This window comes from Balearica regulorum, chromosome 24, assembly GCF_011004875.1.
Source record: "Balearica regulorum gibbericeps isolate bBalReg1 chromosome 24, bBalReg1.pri, whole genome shotgun sequence".
In the NCBI taxonomy this organism is placed as follows: Eukaryota; Metazoa; Chordata; class Aves; order Gruiformes; family Gruidae; genus Balearica; species Balearica regulorum.
In genome coordinates, this window is record NC_046207.1 from 2310929 (window position 1) to 2324320 (window position 13392).

The 13392-nt window shown below is 44.0% G+C and overlaps 1 protein-coding gene across 4 annotated transcripts in view; it reads left to right on the forward strand.

Moving 5' to 3' along the window:
• The window catches only part of MYO1D (myosin ID), a 160335-nt gene that overhangs the window by 20972 nt on the left and 125971 nt on the right, over positions 1 to 13392 (forward strand). For 3 of the 4 annotated variants that reach the window (XM_075774876.1, XM_075774879.1, XM_075774878.1), the window contains exon 2: positions 9392 to 9606. The exons of the other annotated variant lie outside the window; for it this stretch is intronic. In XM_075774876.1, coding sequence (XP_075630991.1) covers positions 9506 to 9606 — 101 coding nt within the window. In that variant the 5' untranslated portion in view covers positions 9392 to 9505. The remainder of the gene's footprint in view (positions 1 to 9391; positions 9607 to 13392) is intronic. 4 annotated transcript variants of the gene reach the window in all.

The following is a 13392-nucleotide window of genomic DNA, read 5'->3' on the forward strand; positions in this document are numbered from 1 at the left end:
TTTGTGGTCCACAGGTCACTGGAACTAGTTTACAGCTATTTTTATTGTATTCGTTTCCTTCGGATCTATACAGGATGCTTGTTCTTTTAACGTCCTACTTTTTATTATGATTATAGATTGTGAGTGCCAGCTGTGAAGGAAGCAATGCCTGTAATTGCAATTCTGCCTGGGAGCGCCTGGCAGCATGTGTCCTTCTATAATGTCAGACTTTTTTATTTGAAACAGACTTTTGTTTGGATGCCTCGTGGAATAATCTGTCAATAGCTGAAATAACACCTTGATCCCAGAGTAAGCGGTGCTGCCAGAAATCCCACTTGCTTCTCTGGCTAGTTCCATGGTCACAGCTAATAAACCATCTTTGCTCACGCTGCAGCTCATTTTGCTCCTGAATTACCCTTTCTGCTATAGATCTGCGCATGCTGGCCCAATTGGGTTAGTTACCGATGAGTGTAACTATACAAACTACTGCTTGCTGTGCTGTTCTGAGCTCAAGGCTGGCTGCGCTTGGGCTTATCTCATTCTTCCAACGCTCCTTGTGAGCCTATGAACTTCCTGGGGGGGTTTAACGATGGGGATGCCAGCGCAGACCGTCTGCCTGACTTTTGCCTGGCCACGGCTGAAAATCAAAGCCTAGCTGGACTTCTCTCTTCATTGGTTGTGGCGTGAAGACAGTTGTGTCTAACAATATTCCCTCTCCATTTTTTTTTTCATTGGTATTAAGGATGGATACAATGTGTGGGAGAGAGGGGACCATGAGGGGGCCGTGAACCAATTCCAGGGTTCATGAAGCAGCAATAAAGGTGCTATTATAAATGAGCAATGGCTTGTAAAGGGTTGCAGTCTCCTAATGTAGGTTACTGGGCTGATACCATTGATTTAATAATGGTTCTTTAATCTGTTTAGATATTTTGACAGTCCTTTCAGTTTGAATATGAGGAATTGGTCCCTTGTTAATTTTTGATTATTTCTCTGGGTCATTTTAATATTTGCAAAACCTGTCAAATAACACTCAGCTGCACGGCACACTGCTATTTCTGATCAAACTATGAAGATAACCACCTCAATAATTGCAGTGGTGAGGAATAATTGTCATCCAGCAAGCTGTAATTTGAAAATGGGTACCACTGCTTGGCTGATGTGCTGGTATAGCTTAGAAGCTTTTAAAATACTACCTTCTGATACCTTTGTTTTGCTATATACTGCTTATATCTGATTAGCACATGATGAAAACATCACATGTGCCCATCTTAGCCTTTGCGTTATAATTATACATTTACAAAGCAATCAATGCCGTGGAGAAACTGAGAAGTGCAGCAAGAGCCTGTGTTTAAATAACCAGTCGCACACTCCTGTGCAGTTTTTGAACATGCCGTATGGTGCGTGATGTATGGTAGTTTGTGTATGCACAGTTGGTCAGCGTATTATGAAGCCTATAGTATCGTACGGCTGTGCTAGTTTACCCTGCAGAGGCTGCTGTGAACAAGAAGAAAGGACTGCCTGTTTACACACCTTTGAAGAAGGAAGCGTGTTACACAGTCAGAGTGCAATTTCACCTTGCTGCTCATACCAGTGGAGCTTAGTTATGTGTTCTCCTTAGATCTCTTTGGAAACAGAGTTAAAGCAGATAATCAAGGTGGGACCTCAGGAGCAAAGCAGTCTGAACCACCCCAATTAAAACAGGGATGTGAATAAAGCCTCGCTTGGGAGGGGTGACAAGTAAGCAAGAACACTAGCAATAAAGGCTCAAAAAGAATCCCAAATTTCTGAAAGTCTCCCTAATTTGTGGAGGTAATGTTTTATGTTATGCATACTGTTACACTGTTTGAAGGGGAAGTGGTGCTTTGCGTTGTCATAACACCTGGGTGTTAGCACCATCATCTTTCCCTACTTAATGAGGGAGATAGGGTCTTAAAAACAAGATAGTCAAGCAGCAGTAAGTTAATGTGTAATTTTAGTAATATCTGTTTTATTTCCTGTACATTTAATCCTCGGTTGCCCTGGAGTGGATGATCTGGTTGCAAATTAACCACACCATTGATAAAGGCGTATATGAGCTCCATTCAGGAGCAGCTCCGTCCTGGCAGAGCACAGCACCTAGGTGTGGTGCTGGGAGAATGCTTTCAGGCTGGCGAGTCATATCGCTGCTTTCTCACCCTGTGGTGCTCCAGCTAATGAAGCTGCAGAGCTGAGGTGGCTTTTGCTTTTTGCCAACATTCACAGAGCAGGAACCGCAGGGAAGAAGCTGCAGAGACTTCCTAGCAGGAGATGAACCCCGCTTCTGCAACGCGGACACCATAGAGGAGCTAGTGATGTTAAGATTAAGATCTCTCTGTATAGTCAGTGGAAACCTGCTGAATGCAGCTGATAAATCAACCCCACAGTTTTACCTGCCTGACTGTAGGTATCTAGCGGAAGGCTTGTGGCAGCATGCTGGTTAACCCAGATGCAGGGCTGGCAGGCTGGAAACGTGAGTGCAGCTCTCTACAGGGGTTTGGCAAGCTGGCTTCGTCCTGCAGGGCTACACATATTTAAAAAAAAGTATATAACCTGGCCTACACTAAGGTGTGCGGTGCAGAACGTGGTCTGATGAAGAGCTCTGAGAGGGTGTATGTGCAAAGACCTGTTGAGAAAGATCCCTCGCCCAGGACTGCTGCAAATGTTAGGCAGCGCGGCTGGTGAAACGTCTGCTTGACAAGGTGCTAGCAAGGATGATGTGCTTGTGAGCTGCTTTGCATCAACTGGCCTGTGGAGCAAGAATCTCCCCGCAGCGGATCACAAAGATGATACAGATGTTGCTGAGGTTGCCTTTGTGTAAAAGCAAGATTCATAATGTTAGTGATGGCAGGAATGGGAGAGGTGGTGCTCCTCCTGAAGACTCCTGGATCACCTCATGGATGAAATCCAATTATACAAAATGCTGAGCCATTCATTTACAGATGAGTAATGTGCTGTAAATTGCAAGGTCATGGATCAGCGGCAGAGGATTAGAGGATGCTACATCCCCTGCGTGATATGGGCCACCAGCTCAGCATGCTTCTAGAAAATATTCACGAGGCTCAAGGATGCAGTGGGAGGAGATACAGTCAGTAAAGGCAAGGAAATGTTGGCATGACTTCAGAAGATATTAGCAGGCTTTTGTTTTAATAACGATAAACAGTTTTGCTTCTCTGTATTTAAAATAGGATAACTTATAAGAAGTAGAGATGGTTGTTGTGATGAAGAGTTACTAGTGGTTTGTGGAAGGACAGTAAATATAGTTTGACTTGTTTAAACTAAAAGTGGAAACAAACCACCAAACCTGAGCTGATGGAATTACACTTTTCCTGTTATCTCTTCTCCCTCCAGCCTTCCTTCTCTCCCCGCTTCTCCTCACTCCCCTCTATCCCTACTGAAAAAAGAGGGGAAAGGGTAGGAATTTAAGGAATAACACTGGTAAAGCAGGACTAGGTGGTAGAGAGGAAATCGTGAGTTATCGTTGCTGGCTGTTTGCACAGGTTGGTTTGTTTTAACATATCGATCCTGTGTTTCAGGGCTTCCACTTCGTGTTTGCAGAGGCTGTGCAGGAATCCTTGGTCCTGGCACACTGCTTTGGCTAGTGGGTATCTATTGTTCTCTTCTCCAGAATCGGATGAGCAGCAGAAAAGATATTTTCAGGGTGAACCAACCCTTCAAGTGGTGTTAAACTATTTTGGATCCCTGGGCTGTCTTGCTTGAGGTTACATCAACAGATTTGGACTAAAGAAAGGATTTTTCTTATATCAGGTTACTGGACAGTTTAGCAGGGTTTTTGCATGGCCTGTTTCCTAGAACCATTGGCATTTTCACTGCTGAACGGTAATTCTTTTAGGACTGAGACAGAAATTTCACTACACAAACAAGTAGCTTCAAAAGACAAAGCTTGCTTGCATGAGAGAGAAGCAGAAGAAATAATTAGCTGGTTTTTTTCTACTCTGACCTGAGACTTTGAGAGAAGTGAAGATATGGTGTTAATAACTGTCCTTATTTCCTGGTATTTGCTTATCAGCATTAACGATCTCTGCACTGTAGTAGCAACTTATCAAAGGTTCTGATTTTTCTGTAGGTAGGACTGTTTCCTTAACTGCTAACGCGAGTCCGTGCTCCAGTTAAAAGGCTAAAGAATGGCTGCTCAAGATGAGCGTAGATATGAAGTGTCAGATTCCTTTGTTCCCTTTCTCAAAGGACAAAGATGTGAACAGGAAATAACTAAGCTTTATTTCTTTTCCTGTAAGTCTCTCTTGAATATATTTAGGAGGAAGAGAGTCATTTCATAAATACATTCCACTCTCCTTTTGACAAAACCTGGATTTGTAGTAATTTTGTTGGCACTTGTGGTGGTTAAACGTCGGCTGGTCACCAGGTGTCCACCAAGCTGCTCTATCACTTCCCTCCTCAGCAAGGCAGGGAGGGGAGAAAATAAGGTGGAAAAAACAACCCCAAACTCGTGGGTCAAGATAAAGGCAGTTTAACGTAGCTAAAGCAAAAGGCCGTGCACAGAAGCAAAGCAAAAAGCAAAAGATTATGCTCTGCTTCCCATCAGCAGGAGATGTCTGGCCACTTCCTGGGAAGCAGGGCTTCAGTATGCGTACTCCTTACTCCGGAAGACAAATATTGTGAAAAAAAAAAAACGAACAACGAATGCCTCTGCCCGGTTCCTCCTCCTGTCTCTCAGTTTCTTATTGCTGAGCAGACGTCACATAGTACGGAATATCCCTTTGGTCAGTTTGGGTCAGCTCTCCTGGCTGTGTCCCCTCCCAAGGTCTTGCCCACCCCCAGCCTGCTGCTGGGGGAAAGAAATGTTGGCGAGACAGCCTTGGTGTGTGCTGGCACTGCTCAGTAGTAGCCAAAACACTGGTGTGTTATCAACACTTTGCTAGCTACCAATACACAGCACAGCACCATGAGGGCCGCTGTGCGGAGAATTAACTCCATCCCGGTCAGGCCCTGGGCGTGAAAGTGCTGTGAATGAAAGGCTTGAACCCTGTCCTCATCTGCGAGCCCATCAAACCGTTTCATTGTATCCCAAAGCTATGGATGCATTTTCTTACTGGATTGTGTAAGTGATCGTTTTATTCATCAGATTCAGTTAGAAGCAGGCCAGAAGAGGATGTGCAGTGTTTGCTAGGAGGAGCCTTGTGTAAATACAAAGCTTAAAGGTTAGCTTTACATAAAATCAAAAGGCCACGAAAATACTATGCTCAGTGTGGATTTGGATGTGTACGCACAGAGTAACGTAGTAGTGACTGTTGCATCACAACATATTACAAGTAATGAGGGTTGTATGTGATGAGGGTTGAAATTCCTCCATTAATAGGTGTGGAAAACAGGGTTCTGCTTGAGCTAGATCTGAACAGAAGTCATTAGGTAACAAAAGGCCACGTTGGGGTGAGGATGTCAGCTTAGCTGCCGCTTCTCGTCGGGGACGGGTGTGTTTCACGTGGGTTTTACAGAACTGAAGTCACAATGTGTGCGTACTGATATACAATGGTTGACAGTTGTATTCCACAATGGATTGCTAGTAGACACCTCAATGTATGGATTGCTAATGCTTTCCAATAAGAGAGCAAATTATTTTGAGAAACTTGAAGTGCTCCGTTGTTTTCAGAAGGCCTGGATCCACTGGCACTGGATCTGTTTCCCTCATTTGTTATTGCCTGCTGGGAGATGATAACTAAGTGTGTTGGGGAGCTGATGTGTGAATGTTTCTAAGTTTCTAGTTATTAGTAATTTTCATATGATCTATGTTATTCCAGCTGTACAAGTATTGATGAGATATCCCTGCTGCAGAAGAGACGATTGCTTGAATGTGGGAAGGATAATACAAACCTCTTAACTTAAAAAAACCGCAAACATAGGAAAATAATATAGAAAAGAATTTGTCCATCTAATGGATGATTTAATATATATTTTTAAAAGGTTTAAGGAGATTGACAGTTGTGACTGCCAGACTTCTTGATTCAAAGTGTATTTCTTTGTGTTTCATTGCAGTATGTTGCTGTTCTGCAAAGGCTTAGCAGCTGATTGCTCCAGGAGAAAAGAGAACATAGCTGCACTTGGAGGAGGATGTGCCATAGTTCTAAACTGTTAATTAAACTGATATCTGAAAAAAAAAAAAAAATTAAATAAGGCCAATAGCAAAATTAATTTGAAAACCTGTGCTGCTATTATTGGAAATAACCAGGCATTCTTTGAAGCTGCGACATGTATGTGATAGCCACAGAGCAACGCTGTTTGGAAGGGACCCGTGGAGGTCGCTTCATCCACCGCCCCGCTTTGAAGTGGGCCAGCTGCTTTGTGACGTGTGTCAGAAATGACTGTGGTAATCCTGGAAACAAACAGCGGGGCAGGTCTGCTCTGTGCTGCTGCTTCGGAGTGTGTAATTAGGTCTGCCGAAGCTGAGAGCATGCACTTCACCACCACTCTAGGCTAAAATTGTGCTTTCGCTAAATAATTAGCGGCTGAAAACTTTGTTATTAAAACTTTTTGATAAACAGTGTAGCATTGCTCTGACTTCCGGTGATTGTCACTAACTCGTACTGGTTACCTAACAAACCGTGCTTTACAGGAGTAGGAGCCTGCCTGAATTCTTGGGCTGATACTTCGTCTGAAAAGACCCTGTTTGAAATAACTTCACAGGGCTCTGAATTGCACTGGCCTAGAATGAAAAATGCGGCAGCATGGGCAAAGTCATCTCGGCTTGTGGAAGAGGAGTTGTAGATGTTTTGCAGGTTATCTGCGTATTAATTCTGAGTGGCATTTGTGCTGTCTCATAATATTATTCGAATAGTCTTTCAGCTTCTGAGTGGGAGTTATCTTGACAGAAAAAATACGTAAAATTGAAAGGAAGTAAATACACACAATCTCTCTGGTGATAATATAAAATGATAAAACAAGCAGCATGTAAATCAAGTAATCTGTTTTAATAATCAGACCATTTAAGTCCTTTTCCATATTGCTAATGTTCCCCTTGCATTGGCATTGTTTAACAACTCAGTACAGTTGGCATTTAGAAATTCACTCCTTTTGCAACGAATGATGAATGCCTAAATGACAGCACTCCTACTGCTCAGATGTTTTTCCATTCAAAGAGCGGAAAGTGAAGTACTTAAGACAGTGGTGCAAATTCATTTGCTTATCTTGCCTATGCTACCCGGCGCTTCCATACCCACAGGGATGTTTGCAGGGTTCCCTGTATCATTCCTTCTCTTCTTCCCTTTTTGAAGGTGTCTTTTCAGTACGACGGGAAAAAGATTCTGGTGTTGAAGCTGCCAGGTCAGTCATGCTTGTGACTTTGACTGAAAGCACTACACTTGGTTGTAGTAAGAGAACCCCTTTATTTCTAAACTTTTTGTAAAATATTAGGTGCTCTTGAATTGGAAGAACAAACCTTGTGTGTTCACTAGGCCTCGTCAGCACTGATACACATACTTAATCTCATTTCTATAGGGCTTGAGGGTTTAAATTCCAGGGCACCTGCTGCTCGATTCTTGCTAATAGGGGAGAGACTAAGAGATGGTGATTTCACTGCAACTCTGGTTCAGGTTGCCATTAGGTAACATGAAGCTTTGCCAATACAAAGGAGAAAATACAAGGAAAAAAAAAAATCCCGCAAAAAATCTGAGCCAAATCTATGACCAAAAAGTGGGAAGCTTTTCCTGACTAACCGTGCTTTCAGGGAAGCACGAGGAAAAGTCCTTTCTCTCAGCCTGAATAGTTAATGGCCATACTGTGTTGAAACGTATTTGCTTTGTGATTTGCAAACTTAGTTTTCCCCTCCATTGCTTATGGCTCTTTCTTCACGTTAGCTGGCTGAAGTTGTTGCTATCTGTCCTGCAGGGAATGGTGTCAGTGATGATCTGGGCTCGGGGTGGCCGAGATCACGGCTGTCCATCGTTGTCCCTTCAGCAGACGTGGCAGAAGGAAATCTTTGGCAGAGGAGCTGGACGGGCAGCCGTAGGTGGAATATCTTCATCTGCTGCTTTGAGACTCAGCAATTTGTCTGCCGAAGCCCACAGTTGGTAATCTAATGTGCTGCCAGGACAGTTTACGAGCCAAAACCACAAGAGCTGTGTTAAGTCACAATATGCTGTAAAACACATAAATGCCTAAAGAAGACTGCCTGGTTTCATAGCCAGAAAACAAACAGTCCTGTTTAAGGACTGCATACTCAGTATTTGTGTTTAGGTGAGATGGTGCAGATCACTGTAACAACTCTGAAGGAAACCCTAATTATGCAGAACCATAAGTCATATTTGTGCATTATTTGCATATTTTGCATTATTGGTTTTGCATGATTTGCATGGCCTGTGTTAGTATAAGTAAGCCATCTAATTTTATTTTAGATCTAACGTTACCAAAGGGCTCAACCAGCCTTTTGGAGCGCTTGCGGATGGTGTACCGTATCTCAATACTGCAAGATGATTCTTGGGTTTTACGGGCCCTGTATCAAAACAATGCTGTATTCAGGAGACTCCAGCAGCATTCACAGATCAGCACTGGGCACGAGCTTAACAAATGCAGAATATTCCTTTACAGCAGAACAACGAAGCATCTGAACATCAGCATCTCATGGCCAGCTGACTGCAAAAGGAGTCTCCAGACATCTACAAAGAAAACCTGTGAAATTCTGTGATTGTACCTTGCCACCTAGGCTTGTGAAATAAATAGAGGTGTAGTTAGGTATCAGTACAAAGTTCTGTTAACTGTGCAGCGTATGCGGAAAATTGGGAAGGTGGTAAATTTAAGTGTAAGAAAGAGATAGCTCAGAAAACAAGGTTGAAAGTCCTCAGCAGTACGGTTGCTGATGTGGCTTCAGGTTATGTTTGTTTATGCAAGGATACCACTATGTCAGTCCTCAGCAGCGACGTGAATGGGGTTTGTTTCCTGAAGTTCCTGGAGAAGTTAGGAGGAAGTAACAGGGTATCTATCAGTCATGGTCTTTGTTTTCTGCATGTTTCTTGATCTTTCTGTTGGGATGCAGGATTTTATGGTTCCTTTATAGCATCCCTTGAAAGAAAGGCGGTTATTCACAAGTATAAGCTAGTCCTTGCCTGGACACCATTCAGACAAACCTACCATTGCAGAATTTGTGCACCACTGAACCACAGAGATTAAATCAGACGGTATCGTCCGCATGATGCAAATCTGTCCAACCACCAGTCATTGGTCTGGTTTTTGCCTTTTGCGCTGCAATTTTGTCCACTGATACATTTGAAGGTAGCGTACCCTTTAACACAGCGGTGTATAATCCGGTGAACAATGCTGAATTCCCAAAACTGAAATAATCATGGTGTGGCAGGTTACAGTTAGTATGGACACAGGGTTTGGAGAGAGGAGCAGGTGAATGAAGGTAAAGTGTCTTTTTTTTTTAAAGTACCTGAATGCTGTAATGTCAGAATGGAAGGAACATAAGGGATCATGAAGTCAGTTGCTGGTCAGTGCTGGAAGCCAAATCTTCTAAACACGTCCATAAAATGAGTTCAGCAATATGCAGCGAGGCTCACCTGTCCTTGCAGCTTCTGTTGAAACGCCCTCCCAGGACTGCTCCCTCGATGGTGAGCTGTCCCCGTCAAGCCTGTGTTGGCCAGGGTAAGTCTATTCCCGTTTTTCTTTTGTGTGGGCCTGTGGAATTTTTTGTTTAATTAGTTCTGGCAAGATGATATTCATCTACCGGTGTATTTATAGAGTGATTGCTTCCACCTTTTCCTCCTCCTCAGTAGTTTTATGAGTCTTAAGCGTTTACGTTAGTTCTCTTACATGACAAGCTGTGTTGGGTTTGCGTGGCAAGGTTTTGGTAGCGGGGGGGGCTGCAGGGGTGGCTTCTGTGAGAAGCTGCTAGAAGCTTCCCCTGTGTCTGACAGAGCCAATGCCAGCCGGCTCCAAGATGGACCCGCCGCTGGCCAAGGCCAAGCCAATCAGCGCCTCTGTGATAACATATTTAAGATGGAAAAAACCAAGTTAGAGGGAGCTTTTTACAGCCGGAGAGAGGAGTGAGATGATGTGAGACACTCTGCAGACACCAAGGTCAGTGAAGAAGGAGGGGCAGGAGGTGCTCCAGGCGCCGGAGCAGAGATCCCCCTGCAGCCCGTGGTGAAGACCATGGTGAAGCAGGCTGTCCCCCTGCAGCCCATGGAGGAAGGATGAGGGGGTGTAGCGATTCCACCTGCAGCCCATGGAGGACCCCACGCCGGAGCAGGTGGAGACACCTGAAGGAGGCTGTGACCCCGTGGGAAGCCCACGCTGGAGCAAGCTCCTGGCAGGACCTGTGGATCCGTGGAGAGAGGAGCCCACGCCAGAGCAGGTTTGCTGACAGGACTTGTGACCCCGTGGGGGACCCACGCTGGAGCAGTTTGCTCCTGAAGGTCTGCACCCCCTGGGAGAGAGCCAAGTTGGAGAAGTTGGTGAAGGACTGTCTCCCGTGGGAGGGACTCCATGTTGGAGCAGGGGAACGATGAGAGGAGTCCTCCCCTGAGGATGAAGAAGCGGCAGAAACACCGCGTGATGAACTGACCGTAACCCCCACTCCCTGTCCCCCTGTGCCGCTGGGGGGGGCGGAGGTTGAAGCCGGGAGTGAAGTTGAGCCTGGGAAGATGGGAGGGGTGGGGGGAGGTGTTTTAAGATTTGATTTTATTTCTCATTCCTCTACTCTGTTTTGCTTGGTAATAAATCAGATGAATTCCCTCTCTAAGTTCGCTCTGTTTTGCTCATGACGACAATTAGTGAGTGATCTCTCCCTGTCCTTATCTCGACCCATAAGCTTTTCGTTATACATTTTCTCCCCTGTCTGGTGAACGAGGGGAGTGATAGAGCGGGTCTGGTGGGCACCTGGCCCCAGGCAGGGTCAACCCACCACACAAGCTCTAGGCTTTTCTGCGTATGTGCTCCAGTTGACTTCACGTGTGATGGGAGCAGATAGAAGAACCTACCTGACTTTTGAGCTTTCTTTTTCTTTTTACTGCCCTTTTATTATGTGGTCTGATTTGACAGATTAAAAAGTTAGAGATTATGGTTAGATGGCAGTGTCTCCTTTGTTGCTATCTCAAGGCTGTTCTACTCTTTCCTGGTTGGATATAGGATGATAGGATAATTCAGCCTCAGGAGGTCATTTAGGGCAACCTCCTGCTCAGAGTAATGTGATTACTGCTTTAGGATTTTGCAGTGTTCCAGCCAGACTTTTGACATGGAAAGTGGGAGTGTGTTTTACTGCTCTACGCAGAGAAACCAGGAGCAAGCTTCTTTCCTCTACCTGTGCTCGATAGCAACTTTCTTATGTGTGGATTAGAATAAATCCACAAAGCATTCTGTTGTCCCTGGATGCTTTTCAAGGGACTTCCTTTTGTCCCATTATCTATTTCAGGTCTGCTTGCGCCTTCTGCTGTGGTTCTAGAAATGTAAAAAGAGTATGCAGCACTTCCCTGCTGTAGGAGAGGCAGCTCAGTCTGACGCAAATAGAAATGAAAGCTCAGTGACTCCTATGTTTAGTGGTTTGGTGGTTTTTGAGTGCAAGGTTAATACTTTAACTTCATGTTTAAGGAGAGGGATTTTAATACTGTTCTCATTTCTAGCTAGCTACATTTCACAGTTTTAGCCTTTATTCAGCATTCATTAGTGCTAGTTTAGCATTCATCTTCCATTTTCCTTTCCCTGACCTTACCTACTGGGTTTGCAAAGCTGCACAGGTGACTCAAGGGTCAGCTGTGTTGGAGCTGAATCAGCCTTGTCAAATTACAGTCACTTTGCTTAAATGTTGGTTTGTTGAGGAAGATGTGACACCAGTCACTCATAGTTTGGAAAAAAAAATAAATAATTAAATCATTACAAAGGACGCTTTTAAGCTTATTTCCAAAGCTGACTGTGAAAATTGCGGATGAATGAAGTATTCCTCACCCTGCCCTTGCTGCTCCCTCCATACAGGAAAGGAGTGGCGCAGAACACGCGCTGAATGGCATTTCCTATTTTGTTAAACTGGCAACATCTGAAAGCTGAATCCATGCAGGACAACTGCAAGCAAAAATTTCACCTGCACCTTAAATGAACTTAAATTTCAGTTTTTCTGACCCTCAGGGTGGATGAAATCCTTGCAGACGTGCATATTCAGAATCGTGACAGACTTGGATTGTTTTCCTAGCGTGGGGAGGTAATACTGACTGGACAGTTTTCTGGTCTGTTTTTCCAAGTGCAGCAAGAATATTTTAGCTATAGTTCTGCCAGCGCAAATCCTGTTTATCTGAGCTCTCTTGTGATGAGGATGATTTGCTGTAATGCAGTTTATGAGCAATTTACCGAAAGACTTGAAAGTCATCCTTTCCTGCTTGACAGCTGAGTTTATTTCAAGATTTACCTAAAATAAAGTCTTTAAGTAGCACCAAATTCTCAGTAGAGAGAGCTGGTATCCCATATAAAAAGCACAATCATCTGACAATCACAGGGTGAAATGTGCTTAAACAAAGTCATCTTACTTCCCAAAGCATGGGAAGAATAGTTGTTCCTTTGTGTCGGTGCAGCTGCCTATACATTCTCGCATTTAAAAACAGGTAAATATGATTTCCCTGCCAGAAGTCTACTTACATTCCCTTCCTTAGTGAACACATCCTAAAGGCCCATCCTTGAATATGCATGTGCATCTCTTAGTGAACATGAGTTTTAATTAAATATCTTCCTGCGTGTTTGCAATGAGAACGAAGTCAAAGCCTGCATTAATGCATTTTTAATGTATGTATTTGGTGGTAAAAAAATAACTAAGACCTGTGACCCTCTTTGGGGGAGTAACCCGAATTACACAGGGTGTTTGCAATGGGAAAAGGAATTGTCCCTCTCCTGTGTGCCAGAGGTGTGCAACTGCGAGGTGATGGTTCTTCCCGTGCGCAGAGGAGGAGGGAAGAAAAAACAGTATACTCGTAGTAAATATTTCAGTTTGTTTGTGCTTTGGAGTTAATGAGTAAGTTGGAAATAGATAGTAGTTTGAAACCATCAGCTTTTGTCCTTTTAACCTTCAGTGGTACTAGGTTAGCTGTTGACTGTCTAGTGCAAGCTGATGCACCTGTAACACTCCTGTATCTGTCCTGAATCATTTGCTTTTGCTTTTTTTTGGTTAATGTTTCCTTTACTTTAAGCCACTGCTGTACAGTTAAACTGAAAGTCAGTCTTCAGTTGATGGCTGTGTTGTGACTTCTTGTCACGAAGACGTTCTGTTTCTGGAACATCCGTGTAGCATCAGGGTGAGACCAAGGAGCTTTACGGAGCACCTGCTAAGGTGAGAAAGCTTTGGTGTGTCTGTGTGTGCGTAAAGCAGATATATGGTGTCAGTCTGTGGTCAATGGTGAGAAAGGAGCAGTTCCAGATGAGAGAAGGTCTTTTCCCAGGAGAAAACGATCC